At 34.0% G+C, this 21,729-nt stretch overlaps 1 protein-coding gene across 1 annotated transcript; it reads left to right on the forward strand.

Annotated features, from left to right (window-relative positions):
* Nucleotides 1–1,690: 1,690 nt before the first annotated feature.
* Nucleotides 1,691–13,548, forward strand: LOC133036973 (uncharacterized). The gene is made up of 5 exons (XM_061113762.1): nucleotides 1,691–1,717; nucleotides 11,851–12,187; nucleotides 12,287–13,093; nucleotides 13,148–13,346; nucleotides 13,440–13,548. Exons 1-5 carry the CDS (start codon nucleotides 1,691–1,693, stop codon nucleotides 13,546–13,548), a joined length of 1,479 nt encoding a protein of 492 aa, XP_060969745.1.
* Nucleotides 13,549–21,729: the final 8,181 nt, after the last annotated feature.

Here is a 21,729-nt window from a genome sequence, read left to right on the forward strand (position 1 = left end):
AATTGATTTTACCATGGCTATCTATAGGAGAAGCTGTTTCTTCAACTAATTTTACCATGGCTATAGGAGAAGATGGTTCTTCATGTCAATTTCTTCCTTTTGAGTATAGTCTTACCTTGAAAGGCTCTACTCTCCCATCCACTCATCTTTTTCTTCTCCATTTGCAACCAATAAGTTTGACATTCTCATGTGGATCTTCAAGAATCCATATGAAATAGGAATACATCAATTCCATTTCCAAGTTCATGATGTTTTCCATTTCAATTTATCAAAATTATTCGTTATATCTCTATATGTCAATGGATTATCTTTGGCACAAGTATTTGAATTTCATGTTCATAATAAATTGGGGGAAATTTCATTTTTTGACCCTAATAAAATACCCCATATCAAAAATTATACCCTCCATTAATTTGTACAAATTTATTCCATTGATTACATGAACTTCCCATTTTACCCTTTTTTAAAAAAATAAAATAAAATTGATAAAAACTAAAATGGCCTCTTTCTCTCTCTCTTCTCTCTCTCTCTCATGCACCAATCTCTCTCTCTAGAAAAAACTGAAAAAACTTCCCAAAAACTTCCTTCTTTATCGTCCCACTCTCTCGTCCCTCTCTCGGTTTACCATTGAATGATTGTTTCTCGATGGGCGTTGGTGGAAAACTGGAGCACACCAAAATATCACTCGAGAATCTTACCCCATTACAATGGGTAAGTTGTGTTTTAAGTATTTTGTTAGACTTTATGAAGTTTGCTTTCGTTATATGTGTCGTATTTGTTGGAACTGGTGTTTTTTGGTCTGAAATGTTTGAGATCTGGCAGATCTGAGTTTTTCCAGTTGTTATCGATGAAATATCAATGGTTTGTCGATATTCTGCCAGAAAAGGCCAGTGATGACCATTATCGACATGTTGTCGACAGTTTTTCGATAGCATGTCGATGAAAAGCAAATTAACCTATTATTTAGAATTTGTCGACATTTTATCGACAGTTTGTCGATAGCATGTCGACGTAAAAGCAATCAACATATTATTTAGAACTTGTCGACATTTTTTCGATAGTATGTCGACAATATAACGATGCAATTGAAAAAAAGCCATAAATAAAACATAAAATAACATTAAAATAACATAATCCATAAATATAACATAAAGTTCATTAAAATAACATAAAATAAAAGTTCATTAAAAAAAATTAAATAAAGCTCACCACAAGCCATAAAATAACAAATTATTAAAATTGTTTGGCTTGTGGGTGAGACTTGCAATACTTGCATAAAGTTCCAGGCTTCACCGGTTTACCGTTAAAGATGCCTAATTTGCAACGACGGCATCCTTCGAGGAACCCTAGTGGTGGAGCCGGCCATACACCAGCTTTGCTAAATTGTGCTTCAAGTTGTATCAACCTTAACTCATTCCGATTTTGTTCTTTTTCGAAAGCTCTATCGGCGTCCAGAACTTTCTGCATTTGAGGAGTAATTATGCCAACATCAGGCTCCTGCTTGAGCTCTTCATGAGTTAAGATTGGGAATTCGCCCTTGTTCTTTCTAGGCTCCATATTTAGAACTTAAGAGAAATTTGCCTTTAATTTTTAAGTGTAAGAGAGAAGTAGAAGACAAGAGCACTAAGGGAATAGAAAGGGATTTTGCTTTTATAGAGCAGTATACATGTTGGGAATGTAGAAAAATTTAATGGCCATTAAATGTGTTACTGTACAGGTGAAATGCATGAAATGGTGTATTTGTCGACAGAATATCGATACTATGTCGATGATATGTCGACAACATGCATATTTAATGAAACCGCATACTATGTTGTCGATACTATGTCGACGTTATGTCGATAGTTTATCGATGATACTGTTGGAAATTATTTTACCAGGATCTATTTACTATCATGTATGTTGGATTAACAACGTAATATGAATTCTAAAACAATGAAAATAAACACATATAAAGTTAGAAAACCTTACAGTGGGTGCAGCGGAATAATATGACTCCTTCCGTTCAGATCTCTAGCCCTTGATTCCTTTCTGTAGCAGAGCATCACCAAGATCTGAACCTGGATCTTCTTTTCTCCTTCTTTGATGTAGAAATTCCATAGTCTTACATACTATGATTGAGGTACCACTTGATGTGTGTGGGCACTGCTCATCTCACAAGGATTTCGAAATTTTTCTCTCTTTTTCTCTCTTAATTTCGTGGCTTATGATGCATACAAGAGAAGAGAACAAGGTTTCTTTATATAGGGAAAAGGGAGAGCACACCTTTCCAAATAAAACAGTTTCTTTAATTACTGTGTAATCAAGTAATTGCCTTATTTAGTGTGATCCACCACTTTTCTATTTTTGCTAGGCTTTGATTAGCAATTACATGACAATTAAAATTGAAAATAATAATTGGGAAAATCAAACCATGTGGCCGGCCATAGGGTGAAATGGGCCCCACTTGGATTTTGCAGTTTCCTCAATTTTATTTCTATTTCTCCAAAAATGCCACTTTTCCAATTCTAATCATTTAAATGTCAAAACTAATTATTTAATAACTAAAATAGATTATTAAATAATATTATCATTTAAAATAATTATTAATTAGACATACAAAGTCTCTTAATTAATAATTAAACCTGGAAACCCTTTTATTTACGATTTCATCCTTACTTAGTGAGAATTCATAAAGTAGACATAGTCTAACTTTTAGAATTATAATTGATTAATTAAAATCAATTAACTGAGTCTTACAAGCAGTATGGTCTCAACTAGTATGGGGACTATGGGTCTATATAACCGAGCTTCCAATAAGTCGAACCGAATTTACCAAGTAAATTCCCTAACTTATTAATTCCTCATTGAATCCACACTTAGAACTTGGAATTGCACTCTCAGTCATATAGAACGCTCTATATGTTCCACAATATAGACACGTCATTAGTTATCCATTGTTAAAGCCTAATGTGATCAATGATCCTCTATATAGATGATCTACATTGAAAAGGCACTACTGTTACCGCTACACCTTCAATGTATTTTATCCTTTAAACACTTAACCCTGTATAAATGATATTTCACCTAAGTGAAATGAGATCTCCACCATTTATCTTCGTTTGGTTAAGCTCGAAGGAAATTATCCTTTACTTCTATTTGCCAGATAGAAGTTATAGATTCCATATTTATGTTAGCGCTCCCACTCAATTGCATTACCGTGTTCCCAAAATGTACGTATCACCCTGACTGTCAAAAGTAGGCTTAACTAACAAATCAAAGAACACGAGTAACACTCTTGAGATTGAACCTAACCATATCAGGATTAAGATCATTTGATCTAGGATCAACAGGTGATATTGAATTGAATAGATATTACGGTAAATTTTAATATATCTAATCAAAGTTTAATATCGATCCCTTCCGATGTATACTCCATACATCCGATACTGGTAAACTTTGCCAATGTCCTGGAAAGGACATAACACTTTTCCAAGGTGTAAGAATACCTATCGCTGATTATACCATGTCAGTCTAAATCCAGTGTTCTGACAAATCAGGGAATAAACTTTTAAACATATAATTAAGATTATATTCCACTGTGCTGACAACACTATAATCTTTAACAAATTCATATGTTCTGGACTTAAAAAGAATTCATACATTATATACATATAATCATGAAATAAATCATGTGAACCATGCAACATAAAATGTTATTTCTGATCTTTATTAATAAGTAAATCTGATTATATGAAATGAGTTTCTATATGACTGAGAGTGCAATTCCAATTATCTAACCAAATCTATTTTAAAATTGGTGTATTTTATTACTTCAATTTTATTAAATTATAAGATCTGAAAGTGATATTGAAGATTCTTTCCTTTCAAATCATTGATCTTATTAGATATTTAATTTAATTTTGATTCAAATAAACCTAGATATTTTAAAATTAGTTTCCTTTATTTGGTTAGTTTAAGAATAATAATTTAATTATATTAATATCTTGATTCACATCTGTTACATGGACAATGTTTGTTTATTTTGTTTATTCAAAACTTTTTAACAAACCTATTATTTATCTGATCTAAATTGCTATGATTAACTTGTTGACAGATCATGATCCAATGATCTGATTTTAATCATAGTCCAATTGACGATAGATCTTATAAATAATTTGTAACATGTAAATTTTGTACTTCTTTCATCTGTGTAAACCTAGTAACATGATAGGGTCCATCCAAATCATTTGACCTGTGTGAGCCTATATGTTTGCTTTTGGGCTTAGATGCATATAGGAAGCCCATTTAAGTTTTTACTAAGTAAATGGACTAGGTTGCTAAAATAAATTTTGACATAAGGAAATTTATTTAGGCCCAATTAGATTTGGGCTTATTCAATGAATAACAATTGTTTATTTTAAGGTTAAATTCCTCTCTTTTGGGCCTTGTGTGAGAGTTGGGGGCCATAGAAGTGGGTACGACATACTGAACCCAGCTCCCCCTCACATGAACTACCCCAATTGTGAAGGCCCATTTGCCTTATTTAAATAATCGTATTAGGTTAATTATATTAGTCTAACCTAATTAAAATTGAATTAGCAACATAATTAGCTTTTAAAATATATGAAATTTATTTTTCATGTAATATTTTAAAGTTAATTTTAGAAAAACACTTAGTCAATGATATATTCTAGATAGTTATTTCTAGTACTAGTTATTATTTCTAATATTAAATAGGAAAATATCATAGATTGTGAAATTAATTGTTTCCTAATTAATTTTGGTACAATCTAAGTTTAGTATATTTTCCTAGTATTAAACTAGAATTAATAATTAAGTTTCCTCTTTACTTAATTATTTATTTCTTGAATTTAATACATTTAATTAAATTGAAAATTTCAATATCTAAGTTGATTTTCATCATGATACTTTAATATTGTTATTTTCATGTTATTTAATTAAAGTTGAAAATTATTTTAAATTTGGAATCTTATTTCAGAATAACTTAAGTTTGAATAATTTTCAAAATATATTTTATTTTATTTTATTAACCATTTCCCAAAATTTCGAAATTGCATCACCTTGATGCAGAAATTTCGAATTTTATTTGAAAAATAGATTAAAGTTGAAAATTATTTATTTAATTTTGGACCAACTTAAATCAATGACTTTTTCATTTAATGGTTAATTAAAATAAATGAACTAAAATATTTTATAATTAGAAATTGAATTAATTAGTCTATGAAAAGTCTAGATAGTTATTATCTGTTTTGCTTGAAGTATTTTTCTAGTGTATTTAATTAAATAGAAAATTAATATTTAAGTTGATTTTTTTAATCATGATACTTAAAATATTTGAAATTTTTCTTAGATATTTAATTAAATAGGAAAATTATATTTTTTGTTGAAAATTAATTTTTATTAATTAATTTTGGGCCAACATAAAATTAGAGTAATTTTCCAGGATTTATTTTATTTTATTTTATTTTAAAGCATTTTCGAAATGCAATATATATTTATAGAAAATTAAATTTGAGTTGTAAATTAATTTAAATTAATTTTGAAACAACTTAAATTGAATAATTTTCTAAATATTTATGGAAATTATTACTAAGATGGAAATAATTCACGTTATTTATCCATCTAAGTATAATTTATAAATATTAAATTAAAATTTATATTTGGAATTTTTCATTCTAAATTGGAAATTTTAATTAAATAAATATATATTTAAAATAAATGGATTAAAATAAATATTAGAAGAAAATACAACCCTTCATTAAATAATGAGCTTTATTATTATAAGGATATTCGATCTCCATTGTTGGTTTTACATAGCTATTGTTTTAGTGAGTAATCCTCCCTAATGGAGGAACGTTCATTAGCAAGTTAGCACCGTTTAATCTCGAAAGATAAGTAATCTTGTAAGTTTTTTATATAGTTTATGACCACCCTAATGGTGGCGACTGTATAAGACTTGCACGAATATGAAACAATGGTGGAAGCTCATAAGATAGAATAGCCTTGACTCTCGCCTAAACGGGACAACGCGGATTCACATCTTGATCGAATAAAAGGTTGCTAGAATGTTTGACATTTTAGATGAGCTGACAACTCTATTCAATGGATGGTAGCTTTGACTCTCGCCTAAACGGGACACTGATATCAGTTTGTTGAAAACCTTGGAAATTATTTAGGATTGTATGTTTTAGTATTTTCACTTGTCATTCCTACTTGCTATGTACTTCATAATTTCTGAATTGTGTATGAATTTGTATTGAACCATGTTATTTTTTTGTTATTAAATTGTAGTTTAATTTCGAATCTTCATTGTTGGTCTAACTTGATTTGTTTTTCTAATGAGATAAATCCCTAATGGATTTTCACCATTAGACTAACATTATAGTGTTAGATCTCGAAAGATAAATATTGTATACGCAACGTCTAGCTGTTCATCAATTGATGACACCTTAGACTAGTGTCTTACAATATGAAACAAGAAGATTGTATAAATAAGATTACTTTGACTCTCGCTAATCGGAGCATCGTTGGATTCTTATTTAAAACGAAATTATCCTAATTCCTCTTAGCTTATTCATTTCGAATTAGCTTAATGACATATCATTGGATGAATGGTCTATAAATCATATAAAGTCTTATTTTCTCTTAAGAAATTAGATGACGCATATGATTATATTCCCGGAATTCTATCCCAAAATGATATAAATCCTCAATCTTAGATATCTCCTACTTGTATAGGCAAATCATAGAGTTAGATTAGTAGTGGTGGTCCAAGAGAGAATTACTAATTATACAGTTACACTTTCACAAGTGTTTACTAACCATTTTCTTTCAATGGACTCAAACTGTATGAGTTTAGTATTCTGTGACCAGAATTCACTTGCACTATTCTAAGAACTCTTTGATGTAACTAAAGTAAGTCATCAAAAGATTTAACCACATATTTTATAAATCTATGGCATTTGTATCTTGTTCATAGTGGTTTTGACAAGAACATTCTCTGCAAAGAGTTAATATGCCTATATCCACTGAAAGTAATTTCATCTCATTCGCAGATGGATGTACATTCAGGGGTGGATATGAGTTTTCGTTGTATTCTTAAAACGATCACTCTAGATTTTACCTTACGCAAAAGAAATTTGAAATGTTTGAAAAATTTCATGAATTTCTAGCAAAGGTAAGTGGTTAAAGATCTTGCGAACTGATAGGGGTGGAGAAAAAGGTAGTAGATATGCAGTTCAAAGATCATTAATTTGATTTTGAATTATATCCAAACTTACCTCCCCAGAAATTCGAGTTGCATATTGATGATAAGTTACCAGTCGTTGCCTAAATCTTTATATGGTAATAAAATTTCAGAATGATGCAATGGTTGTATACTTAATGTAAATCATTACTAGATTCATGGATGACCTAATCGAAATCTTAAGAAAAGCTAGAACTGCTAACCTTGGTTTGCATGTTTGTTAGCTATTCTAAGTGATTAGGGGTGGATCATCCCATAGTCATTAGATAAGAAAGTGTTTGTTTAAACAAATACTGCTTTTCTAAGAAAATGACTAAATCTGAAAATAAAGTAGCAAATAAAGGAGATATTTTTTTTTCTTGATTCCAAAAGTGTTCTATCATTTTATTTTACATATGATGATCCCACTGCCTCTGTTGTCTTGTCACAACCGAAGAGGTCAATACCATTTAGTTTTCTTAGACATAGTTCACGGTACCTTGTTGTAGTGGGAGGTTTCTAGGAACTCACCTTCTTATAACTTGGAAGACACTAGTGATTAAAATCCATTGTGAGTTTAAACAAGTAATGGATTGTCAAGATAAGAAACTAAGAAGAAAGCCAATAGAACTATGGTTTAATCCATTCACATGGAGTAACCTAAAGTTTTCTATTACAAGGACATGAAAGGAAATTTTCGTTCATAAGTCTATTCAATGGACTTAACAAAACTTCCTGTTCCTAGTATAATAGGTTTGAGTTTATCTAAACCTATGGCTTATGGTATACCTGGAAATTACTTACTCTAATGCAAGCAACTTCCTTTAGTAAGATGCTGGAGCATTTTCTTTCCAATGGCAATCTATAGAAGCTTCACAACTTCTTAGATATAGATTTTATTTATCTAAGGAAAAGTCTCAACTATTCCAGAGAAGATAAAGCCATGAAAGAATTTCTTGAATCAACAGTGAGAGGTCTCGGATATGCTTTAGTATGCCTTAGACCAGACACCTACTGTTGAGTGGGAGTACTGAGTAGGTATCAGATTAATCCAGGAGAGGAACATTGGAAGACAATCAAGTAAATCTTAAGATTAAGAAGAGGAACTATATGTTAGTCAATAAGGGTGTTTGTTTAAAACTCTTAGACTACACAACATCAGATTTCAAGACTTGCCTTTGTGCTAGAAAGTCTGCTGATGAGATGGTGATTACTTTGGGGGTGGAGTAGCGATTTTGGAGAAGTGTAAAAACCTATCTGAAATCTCTTGGTCTACCAGAGAGAGACTGAATGTTAAAAGTTGCAGGAAAGATACTTTTTCAGTCTAAGGAAAGTTCTATACATTTGTGGCAGTGTTCCAACTTGCCTTAACTACTAGGGTTACTTCCTGTATAACAAAAGAGTAGTTGCCCAAAAGTATTGTAATATCCGCTAACTCCGAAAGGGTATTTTTGTAATTTTATTTAGCTGAGAGTATTTTTTTTTATGTTACATATTTATGGATTTAAATATGTATGGGATTATTTTTATGATGATATAATATTTGATTTTATTGGCATGTGTATAATGCCTAATAGATACATATGTCTGGATATTGTTATATGGGTATATTATTATTATTATTATTATTATTATTATTATTATTATTATTATTATCATTATTATTATTATCATTATTACTATTATCATTATTATTATTATCATTATTATTATTATTATTATTATTATTATTATTATCATTATTATTAACAGTAAGTATATGCGATACGTATACACGAACCGAACCGAACCTAACGCCTATTTTGGTGGAATGGGAATCGCTCCACTTCGGTTCAATGCGATATTTTGCTTGGGTTTAAACACGATAGAAATTAGGTTTTAAACTCTATTTTCGTTCACCCAAAACAGAGAACCAACGAGAGAGAGAGAGAGCACGTATACGGCGTATACGATACCGAAAATTTTCGTTTCTTCAAGCGGAGTGAAACCTGGGTGAACGTGGGGGTTTGGGATCACTTATATACGACCTAAGGAAGCTTTTTAACGTGGTATAAGGGGCGGAAGTCGTCGTTTTGAGATTCGCCATTTTTGAAGCTTCAAAGGTGCGGCTTAGTTACGGACTCGAATTCGAACGTGTTTAAGCTTGTTCTTGGGTCAAGGGAGGTTATATTTGAGTGCATGGGACCCTAAGGATTGTTTTTGACGTAAGAAAACGAAGCTTTAACGTCCAAAACGAAAATCCAAAATTTTGACTCCATTAAAGGCGGTACACCGCCAACGAAGAAGACAACCCCGATCTGCCTTCTCGAACCACTTTTCTTGATCGTTTTGAGGTCCTGAGCATTGTGGAGAGCTTCCCCAATCGAAAGGACGCTTCAAGAGCCATCGGAGACAAAGTTACACTTTACCGGCGACGAAACCGACGAGAACTCCGGCGGCACTCTGTTCAGGGGTTTCTGGAGGTTATTTTTCGATTTTCTTTCAGTTCTTGACTTGTGCTAGGTGTTCTTAGGCCTACTATGAAGTTTGATAATTTTCTTGAAATTATTTGATTTATTATGAATTATTTGGTTTGTTTGTTAAATTAAATATGAAAAATACTTAGATTACTCAGAAAAATCTAAATATATTTTATATGATTAGTTATGAGATATAAACTATTGCAAAATTGGTAGATTCGAATTTCGGTTAATTTTGTATTTTTCATGAATTATTTGTGTTATTTATTAAATTAATTATGAAAAATACTTAGGGTACTCAGAAAAATCTAGATTTATTTTATATGATGGACTATGATATATAAACGGTTATAAAATTGGTAGATTGAATTTTCAGGCGATTATGTATTTTTCATGAATTATTGATGTTATTTCTTATTTTAATTATGAAAAATACCTAGGTTGCTTAGAAAATTCAAAGAAAATTATTTATGACCTATTACAGATTATAAAGTGTATTAGAAGAGTTAGATTCGGTTTTTAATCAATTTTGGTATTTTTCATGAATTTACTTAATTAATGCTTAAGTTAATTATGAAAAATAGATAAGTGTTGTTAAAATAGTAAAATGTATTTTTGTAATACCATTTACTGCCTATGATATCAAATGGAATAGGTTTTATTATTTATTGGTTGTTGTAGGTATTTATTATAATTATTGGTGATTAATTAACTATTTATTTGGACTTTAATAAGAATAAATAGTATTTTAGTAAATTTTACGTAAAAATGTGTTGTATGAATTCATGTTTCACGTTAAGAATGTTTTTTTGAGTCCATGCAATATGTTTGGGTGAATCAAAATAATAAATGCTTATGTATGGTGTGTCATGCAAGTGAAATGGACCTATGTGTTACGTATTTTTACGTAAGTTTCTGTATGAGTTTAGAGATTCATACTTGAATGTATTTTGAGTGTATTGTTGTGTTAATGAATGTCTAGGATCTTGTTCTCAACAAGGAAATTCGTTGAGGTGCTCGAGGTAGCAAGTGTGGTCTTACTTAAAGAATCGAGGTAAGAAGAGTGGACATCTGTGCACAGGGTGTATGTTATGCATACAACTTGGGTTGGTTTGCTATTTAATTTGATTGTGTTATGATTTCCTTATATTTTGTGAGCATCGTTAGCATGAGAATAATATTAGGGTCTTGCTGCTTGTGTGAGCATAACACTTGCAGGTTATAACATTATCATGGGTGAGTACAACTTATGGTAATTAATTCCCCTGTTGGATGCCAAGTGTGAGAATAACACAAGGCAGTGTAGGTTACCTCATGTCTGATCAACATGAGAGAATAGTTGATTATCGTATGTGAGTATAATGTGCGGTATGAGACTTGATGTGTGCATGTGAGAACAACATGCGTTGTGGATATATTTATGGAATGTGAATTACTGTTGATTAATATAAAAGCGCAAATTATGTCAAGTAACTAGTTAGGAGGGTTATGTCCTACATAGCTCTTCTTACTGGGCGTTAGCTCACGGGTACTCTGTGTGCAGGTAAGGGTAAGGCTAAGCAGTGAGAATGAAGAGCTCGAGGCGTGGACCGCATGTTAGGGGGCTGGCACAGTATTTTGCTTTTAATGTTTTTAGCGCTAAACATTTTGGAACTATTATTTTGACTTAACTAGTTCTTATTTAAGTTTACAGTACTAAAAGTATTTTGTTTTAAACAATGAGATCTCATGCTTGGATATTTTTCATTAAAGCAGTATTTGATTGTCTTTATCTTATTAAATTATTTTATACGGACTATCCTATGTGACATCTCGGGAAATCGGGGTGTTACAATATGGTATCAAAGCAATACGGTCCTAAAGAATGTGGTTAGCCCTAACATGTAAAGTTCACCGCCATGAGACGAGCTCGACTCACTGTACTGTAAGTGGTTATTACTTATAATTAAGTTGCCTTAAATTTCTGCATGCGAGAGGGTAACATTATTTTCATGTAAAATTGATGATCAAAATGATCTTGATGTGTATTGGTTTGTGTGGTTCAGGAGTTTAGAAATGCCTCCTAGAAGGTCAGTTAGAGTGGGTCGAGGTCGAGGTCGAGGTCGAGGCCAAGGCCAAAGCCGAGATGATGGAGGGATCAATGAACCACCTCAAGCACCACAGGGATGGGAAGAGCGCATTGCCGCACTGGAAGGAATCATTCATAGGCAGGATGAAGAACTTCGTCAGCTGAGACGTCAACCGGAGCCGCCAGTCCAAATAAGGCAAGATGCAGAAAATAGAGACCCACCAGCTGCAGTGGTATATCCTGCTACAGAGGCTAGACATGAGTTGTTAGCAGAGAGATTTCGGAAACAACACCCACCTGAGTTTGAGGGAGGCATAGACCCGGTAGTGGCTGAGGAGTGGATAAGTTGCATAGAAAGCATTTTGCAGATGCTAAGGGTGGATGGGAATGACCGAGTGAAGTGTGCATCTTACATGCTGAGGAAAGATGCTCGTATCTGGTGGGAGGTGGTGGAACAAACCAAGGATGTAGATACCATGAACTGGGACGATTTCAAAAGGGTCTTTAATGAGAAGTATTATAACTCAGTAGTTCTAGCAGCAAAGGTCGATGAATTTACTGGGTTAGTCCAAGGGAGTCTTACTGTGACTGAGTATGCACAAAAATTTGATAGATTGGCGAAATTTGCTCCAGATCTGGTACCTACTGATAGAGTGCGAGCACATCGATTTGTGGAAGGCACCGAAACCAATGGTTGCTCGAGATGTGGAAATTGTGTCAAGGGGTCAATCGGCTATGCTCAAGTTGTCGAAATGGCTCTTACGGCTGAGCGGAGTGAAAACAAAATTTGGAAGGAAAATGCTGCCAGGAGAGAATCTAAGAAAGGTGGAGCCAATTCTAATGACCACAAGAAACGGGGACAGGACCAGTCCGGGCAGCCAAGTCAAGACAAGAGGTACAAAAGTGATAACAACCAACGATTTAATGGCAGCAGTGGGCGAAACATTCCAGAATGCCCTAAATGTACCAAACGTCATCTCGGTGAGTGTCGCGCAAAAGCATGCTACAAAAGTGGAAAAGAAGGACACATCAAACGCAATTGCCCACTGTGGGGACAGACTGGGAATAGAGCAGAACCCAAGAAAGATGACAAGTATGTTCCAGCCAGAGTTTTTGCCATCACTCAAGCAGAAGCTGAGGCCAGTCCTTCGGTTGTATCAGGTCAGATTCCTATGGCCAACACCACTTGTAAAGTTTTGTTTGATTCTGGTGCAACTCATTCCTTTATTGCTAGCACAATTGTAAATCATATAAATGCACCGAGTGAATTATTTACTGTGGGGTTTGGGACCATGTTACCATCTGGGAAGGTTGTAATCTCTAGAAGTTGGCTTAGGGGTATACCTGTCAAGATAGATGGTAGAGAATTATTTGTAGACCTGATTGTATTAGATTTATTTGATTTTGATGTAATCTTGGGCATGGATTTTCTTACCAAATATGGAGCATCAATTGACTGCAAGCAAAAGAAAGTTGTTTTCACACCAGAAGATGGAGAGACTTTCGAGTTCAGGGGGGTAGGAAAGAAACCCCGCACTCCTATTATTTCGGCAATGAAGGCTGGGCAACTATTGCAGCGTGGGTGCTTAGGGTATCTAGTTAATGTGGTTGATGACACCAAGAAAATTGAAAGAAAGCGGAGGAAACACGGGTAGTTGCTGAGTTTCTTGATGTATTTCCGTAGGAGTTACCCGGGTTACCACCACACGAGAGAAATCGAATTTGTGATAGAATTAGTGCCGGAACGACACCGGTTTCCCGCGCACCATATAGGATGGCACCATCGGAATTGAAAGAACTCAAAATACAGTTGGAAGAATTGCTTAAGTTAGGGTTTATCAGACCTAGCTACTCTCCGTGGGGCGCACAGGTTCTATTTGTTAAAAAGAAAGACTCGTACTATGAGAATGTGCATAGATTACCGAGAATTGAACAAGGTGACTATAAAGAATCGGTACACCGCCGAGGATTGTCGACTTGTTTGACCAGCTTCAAGGGAAAAAGGTGTTTTCTAAGATTGATCTTCGTTCAGGGTATCATCAGCTAAGAATCAAAAATGAAGATATACCGAAGACAGCCTTCAGAACGAGATACGGGCATTATGAGTTCATGGTGATGTCATTTGGACTTACAAATGCCCCAGCAGCTTTTATGGACCTCATGAACCGAGTCTTCAAGGAATATCTGGATCAGTTTGTCATTGTATTCATAGATGATATACTGATTTATTCTAAGACAGAGGAGGAACATGAGGAGCACTTACGCTTGACCTTGCAGCGACTGAGAGAACATCAATTGTATGCCAAGTACAAAAAATGTGAGTTCTGGTTGTCCGAGGTTGCATTTTTGGGCCACATTGTCACTAACGGGGGAATAAAAGTAGATCCTGCCAAGGTTGCTGCAGTGAAAGAATGGCCTAGACCAAAGACCGCCTCAGAGGTTCGAAGCTTTTTGGGTTTAGCAGGCTATTATAGAAGGTTTGTTGAGGGGTTCTCAAAGATAGCCACACCCTTAACAGAATTAACTAGGAAGAATCTAAAATTTTCTTGGTCAGACAAGTGTGAGCAAAGCTTCCAAGAGTTGAAGAATAGACTTATCTCAGCACCAATCCTCAGTTTACCAACAGAAGAGGGACAATTTGCGGTATATTGTGATGCATCTAAACAAGGGTTGGGTTGTGTTCTAATGCAAGAAGGGAAGGTAATTGCTTACGCTTCAAGGCAATTAAAAGAATACGAACAGAGATACCCGACACATGACCTAGAGTTAGCCGCAGTGGTTTTTGCACTAAAAATCTGGCGTCATTATCTCTATGGAGTGAAATGTGAAATCTACACCGATCATAAGAGTTTAAAGTACTTTTTCACCCAGAGAGAGTTAAACATGAGGCAGAGGAGATGGTTGGAGCTAGTCAAAGACTACGACTGCGAGATAATGTACCATCCCGGTAAAGCCAATGTGGTAGCGGATGCACTCAGCCGTAGAGGTCCCGGACTAGTTTCCACTTTACAAGGAGTATCAAGGGAATTAGTGGAAGACATGGAACGAGCTGGTATAGAGTTTATTACAGGGCAACTTGCAAAGGTCACACTTCAATCCACTTTGTTAGAAAGAATTAAGGAGGGGCAGACGACAGATCAAAAGCTCAGTGAACTAAAGCAAGAAATTTTGAATAGTAACGCCAAAGATTATGAAATATCAGACACAGGATTAATTCGGTTCAAGGGACGAATTTGTGTGCCCGATAATGATGAGCTCAAGAAGGGGATATTGGTAGAAGCTCATACTACACCTTATTCAGTTCATCCCGGGACCACTAAAATGTACCATGACCTAAAAGCATTGTATTGGTGGCCTGGTATGAAAAAGGATGTAGTTGAATTTGTGGCCAAATGCTTAACATGTCAACAAGTTAAAGCAGAGCATCAAAGACCAGCGGGATTGTTACAACCACTGAAGCTCCCTGAATGGAAGTGGGAAGAGATTTCCATGGATTTTGTGACTGGGTTACCTAAGACTACAAAGCAGCATGACGCCATTTGGGTAGTCGTCGATAGGTATACAAAATCTGCCCATTTTCTACCAGTACGCATGACTTACTCCATGGACCATTTTGCTGAACTTTATGTGAATGAGATTGTGAGATTACATGGGGCACCGTATTCTATTGTTTGTGATCGAGATGCTCGGTTCACTTCGTCTTTTTGGGAAAGCTTACAGAGAGCAATGGGAACTCGATTGAAGTTCAGCACTGCATATCATCCAGAGACAGATGGTCAGACTGTTGGACAAATCAGATCTTGGAAGATATGTTGAGGGCATGTGTGATAGATTTCCAAGGATCATGGAGCAAATACCTGCCTTTGATTGAATTTTCTTACAACAACAGCTATCAGTCTACTATCGGGGTAGCACCCTATGAGATGTTGTATGGAAGAAAGTGCAGGTCTCCACTGCATTGGGATGAGTTGGGAGAGAACAAACTCCTAGGGCCAGATGCAGTTCAGCACACCAACGAAGCTATTCAGAAGATCAGGGCTAGAATGATCACAGCGCAGAGCAGACAGAAATCTTATGCAGACCTGAAGCGAAGAGACATTGAGTTCGAAGTGGGTGATCATGTGTTTCTTCGAGTGACACCACAAAAAGGACTCTCGGTGAAGAGATTTGGCAAGAGAGGGAAACTAAGTCCCAGATATGTTGGTCCATTTCAGATATTGAATAGAGTGGGCAGTGTAGCTTATAGAATAGCTTTACCGCCATCATTATCTGGGGTGCACAATGTATTTCATGTATCTCAACTCCGGAAATATGTGTCAGACCCATCGCATGTTTTGAGCTATGAAACACTGGGTTTGCAGGAGGATTTGTCCTACAATGAACGTCCGGTAAAGATTCTTGATCAAAAGGATAGGATTTTGAGAAATAAGACAATTACCCTGGTGAAAGTCCTATGGAGAAACAGTGTGGTTGAGGAAGCTACTTGGGAGCTTGAATCTGATATGCGAGAACAATATCCAGAATTATTTGAGTAAAATTTCGGGACGAAATTTTCTTTTAGAGGGGGATAATTGTAATATCCGCTAACTCCGAAAGGGTATTTTTGTAATTTTATTTAGCTGAGAGTATTTTTTTTTATGTTACATATTTATGGATTTAAATATGTATGGGATTATTTTTATGATGATATAATATTTGATTTTATTGGCATGTGTATAATGCCTAATAGATACATATGTCTGGATATTGTTATATGGGTATATTATTATTATTATTATTATTATTATTATTATTATTATTATTATTATTATCATTATTATTATTATTATTATTATTATTATTATTATTATTATTATTATTATTATTATTATTATTATTATTATTATTATTATTATTATTAACAGTAAGTATATGCGATACGTATACACGAACCGAACCGAACCTAACGCCTATTTTGGTGGAATGGGAATCGCTCCACTTCGGTTCAATGCGATATTTTGCTTGGGTTTAAACACGATAGAAATTAGGTTTTAAACTCTATTTTCGTTCACCCAAAACAGAGAACCAACGAGAGAGAGAGAGAGAGGGAGAGAGAGAGCATGTATACGGCGTATACGATACCGAAAATTTTCGTTTCTTCAAGCGGAGTGAAACCTGGGTGAACGTGGGGGTTTGGGATCACTTATATACGACCTAAGGAAGCTTTTTAACGTGGTATAAGGGGCGGAAGTCGTCGTTTTGAGATTCGCCATTTTTGAAGCTTCAAAGGTGCGGCTTAGTTACGGACTCGAATTCGAACGTGTTTAAGCTTGTTCTTGGGTCAAGGGAGGTTATATTTGAGTGCATGGGACCCTAAGGATTGTTTTTGACGTAAGAAAACGAAGCTTTAACGTCCAAAACGAAAATCCAAAATTTTGACTCCATTAAAGGCGGTACACCGCCAACGAAGAAGACAACCCCGATCTGCCTTCTCGAACCACTTTTCTTGATCGTTTTGAGGTCCTGAGCATTGTGGAGAGCTTCCCCAATCGAAAGGACGCTTCAAGAGCCATCGGAGACAAAGTTACACTTTACCGGCGACGAAACCGACGAGAACTCCGGCGGCACTCTGTTCAGGGGTTTCTGGAGGTTATTTTTCGATTTTCTTTCAGTTCTTGACTTGTGCTAGGTGTTCTTAGGCCTACTATGAAGTTTGATAATTTTCTTGCAATTATTTGATTTATTATGAATTATTTGGTTTGTTTGTTAAATTAAATATGAAAAATACTTAGATTACTCAGAAAAATCTAAATATATTTTATATGATTAGTTATGAGATATAAACTATTGCAAAATTGGTAGATTCGAATTTCGGTTAATTTTGTATTTTTCATGAATTATTTGTGTTATTTATTAAATTAATTATGAAAAATACTTAGGGTACTCAGAAAAATCTAGATTTATTTTATATGATGGACTATGATATATAAACGGTTATAAAATTAGTAGATTGAATTTTCAAGCGATTATGTATTTTTCATGAATTATTGATGTTATTTCTTATTTTAATTATGAAAAATACCTAGGTTGCTTAGAAAATTCAAAGAAAATTATTTATGACCTATTACAGATTATAAAGTGTATTAGAAGAGTTATATTTGGTTTTTAATCAATTTTGGTATTTTTCATGAATTTACTTAATTAATGCTTAAGTTAATTATGAAAAATAGATAAGTGTTGTTAAAATAGTAAAATGTATTTTTGTAATACCATTTACTGCCTATGATATCAAATGGAATAGGTTTTATTATTTATTGGTTGTTGTAGGTATTTATTATAATTATTGGTGATTAATTAACTATTTATTTGGACTTTAATAAGAATAAATAGTATTTTAGTAAATTTTACGTAAAAATGTGTTGTATGAATTCATGTTTCACGTTAAGAATGTTTTTTTGAGTCCATGCAATATGTTTGGGTGAATCAAAATAATAAATGCTTATGTATGGTGTGTCATGCAAGTGAAATGGACCTATGTGTTACGTATTTTTACGTAAGTTTCTGTATGAGTTTAGAGATTCATACTTGAATGTATTTTGAGTGTATTGTTGTGTTAATGAATGTCTAGGATCTTGTTCTCAACAAGGAAATTCGTTGAGGTGCTCGAGGTAGCAAGTGTGGTCTTAGCAACTGAGGTAAGAAGAGTGGACATCTGTGCACAGGGTGTATGTTATGCATACAACTTGGGTTGGTTTGCTATTTAATTTGATTGTGTTATGATTTCCTTATATTTTGTGAGCATCGTTAGCATGAGAATAATATTAGGGTCTTGCTGCTTGTGTGAGCATAACACTTGCAGGTTATAACATTATCATGGGTGAGTACAACTTATGGTAATTAATTGCCCTGTTGGATGCCAAGTGTGAGAATAACACAAGGCAGTGTAGGTTACCTCATGTCTGATCAACATGAGAGAATAGTTGATTATCGTATGTGAGTATAATGTGCGGTATGAGACTTGATGTGTGCATGTGAGAACAACATGCGTTGTGGATATATTTATGGAATGTGAATTACTGTTGATTAATATAAAAGAGCAAGTTATGTCAAGTAACTAGTTAGGAGGGTTATGTCCTACATAGCTCTTCTTACTGGGCGTTAGCTCACAGGTACTCTGTGTGTAGGTAAGGGTAAGGCTAAGCAGTGAGAATGAAGAGCTCGAGGCGTGGACCGCATGTTAGGGGGCTGGCACAGTATTTTGCTTTTAATGTTTTTAACTGCTAAACATTTTGGAACTATTATTTTGACTTAACTAGTTCTTATTTAAGTTTACAGTACTAAAAGTATTTTGTTTTAAACAATGAGATCTCATGCTTGGATATTTTTCATTAAAGCAGTATTTGATTGTCTTTATCTTATTAAATTGTTTTATACGGACTATCCTATGTGACATCTCGGGAAATCGGGGTGTTACAAGTATAGAATCCAGTATCCCAAAAGAGTAGACATATAGAGAGGAATTTCACATTATCAAGGATTTTGTGATTAAGGAAGAGTAATAGTGGAGAAGAGGTTGTGTTTAATTCAACCTGTCAGATCCTATTACGAGGAGTTTACTACTATCACACTTGATTGGTATATCAAGGTGTTAATGATTACTTGAAATGCACTTTTTGTTTTATATTAGTGCAAGTGGGAGTTTGTTGGGTTTTATGCCCTAAATAAAACTCATTTCATATAATCAGATTTACTTATTAATAAAGATCAAAAATAACATTTTATGTTGCATGGTTCACATGATTTATTTCATGATTATAGGTATATAATGTATGAATTCTTTTTAAGTCCAGAACATATGAGTTGGTTAAAGATTATAGTGTTGTCAGCACAGTGGAATATAATCTTTATTATATGTTCAAAAGTTTATTCCCTGATTTGTCAGAACACTGGATTTAGACTGACATGGTATAATCAGCGATAGGTATTCTTACACCTTGGAAAAGTGTTATGTCCTTTCCAGGACATTGGCAAAGTTTACCAGTATCGGATGTATGGAGTATACATCGAAAAGGACTGATATTGAACTTTGATTAGATATGTTGAAATTTACTGTAATATCTATTAAATTCAATATCAACTGTTGATCCTAGATCACATGATCGAAATCCTGATATGGTTAGGCTCAATTTCAAGAGTGTTATTCGTGTTCTTTGATTTGTTAGTTAAGCCTAGTTTTGTATCAGGGTGATACGTACATTTTGGGAACACGGTAGTACAATTGAGTGGGGGAGCGCTAACATAAATATGGAATCTATAGCTTCTATTTGGCAAATAGAAGTAAAGGATGATTTCCTTCGAGCTTAACCAAACGAAGATAAATGGTGGAGATCTCATTTCACTTAGGTGAAATATCATTTATACAGGGTTAAGTGTTTTAAGGATAAAATACATTGTAGGGTGTTACGGTAATTTAATCCCTTTACAGTGTAAATCATCTATATAGAGGATCATTGATCACATTAGGGTTATAACAATGGATAACTGATGACGTGTCTATATCGTGGAACATATAGAGTGTTTCTATATGACTGAGAGTGCAATTCCAAGTTCTAAGTGTAGATTCAATGAGGAATTAATAAGTTAGGGAATTTACTTGGTAAATTCGGTTCGACTTATTGGAAGCTCGGTTATATAGACCCATGGTCCCCATACTAGTTGAGACCATACTGCTTGTAAGACTCAGTTAATTGATTTTAATTAATCAATTATAATTCTAAAAGTTAGACTATGTCTACTTTATGAATTCTCACAGTTTAAGGATGAAATCGTAAAGAAAAGGGTTTCTAGGTTTAATTATTAATTAAGAGACTTTGTATGTCTAATTAATAATTATTTTAAATGACAATATTATTTAATAATCTATTTTAGTTATTAAATAATTAGTTTTGGCATTTAAATGATTAGAATTGGAAAAGTGGCATTTTTGGAGAAATAGAAATAAAATTGAGGAAACTGCAAAATCCAAGTGAGGCCCATTTCCCTCTATGGCCGAGCACTCCCTTTGTGTTTCCCAATTATTATTTTTATTTTTTAATTGTCATGTAATTGCTAATCAAAGCCTAGCTATAATAGGAAAGTGGTGAATCACACTAAATAAGGCAGTTAATCAATTACACAGTAAAAGAGGAAACTGTTTATTTGGAAAGTTGTGCTCTCCCTTTTCCCTATATAAAGCAACCTTGCTCTCTTCTCTTGCATGGATGAAAAGCCACGAAATTGAGAGAGAAAAATAGAGAGAAATTTCGAAATCCTTGTGAGATGAGTAGTGCCCACACACATCAAGTGGTATCTCAATCATAGTATGGAAGACTATGGAATTTCTGCATCAAAGAAGGAGAAAAGAAGATCCAGGTTCAGATCTTGGTGATACTCTGCTACAGAAAGGAATCAAGGGCTAGAGATCTGAACGGAAGGAGTCATATTATTCCGCTGCACCCACTGTAAGGTTTTCTAACTTTATATGTGTTTATTTTCATTGTTTTAGAATTCATATTAGGTTGTTAATCCAACATACTTGTTAGTAAATCTAGATCCTGGTAAAATAATTTCCAACAGATACACGTGTCAGACATGCAACGTGGCAGTTGGGAAGGGTTATTGGGAACGTAGGTAAAATTTATTAACATTAAATGTGTAACCGTAAAAAATGAAACGCATGCAATGTGTATTTGTCGAGTGAATATCGATAAATGTCAATAGCTTGTCGATAGTTGAATGGATTAATTACCCATTGTACACGTGTCTGACATGCAAATTGCATTGGGGAGTCTATGTCGATATTATGTCGATGGTGTGTCGATTATATATCGATGAGGATTGCCAATCTCTTTTTTAGTAATTTTGTCGACATAATGTCAACAGTATGTCGATGATTTGTCGATGAAACATGTCATACTTTCTGCTATTGTTTTTATCGACATAATGTCGATGGATAT

This window comes from Cannabis sativa, chromosome 4 (genome assembly GCF_029168945.1).
Source record: "Cannabis sativa cultivar Pink pepper isolate KNU-18-1 chromosome 4, ASM2916894v1, whole genome shotgun sequence".
Classification (NCBI taxonomy): domain Eukaryota; kingdom Viridiplantae; phylum Streptophyta; class Magnoliopsida; order Rosales; family Cannabaceae; genus Cannabis; species Cannabis sativa.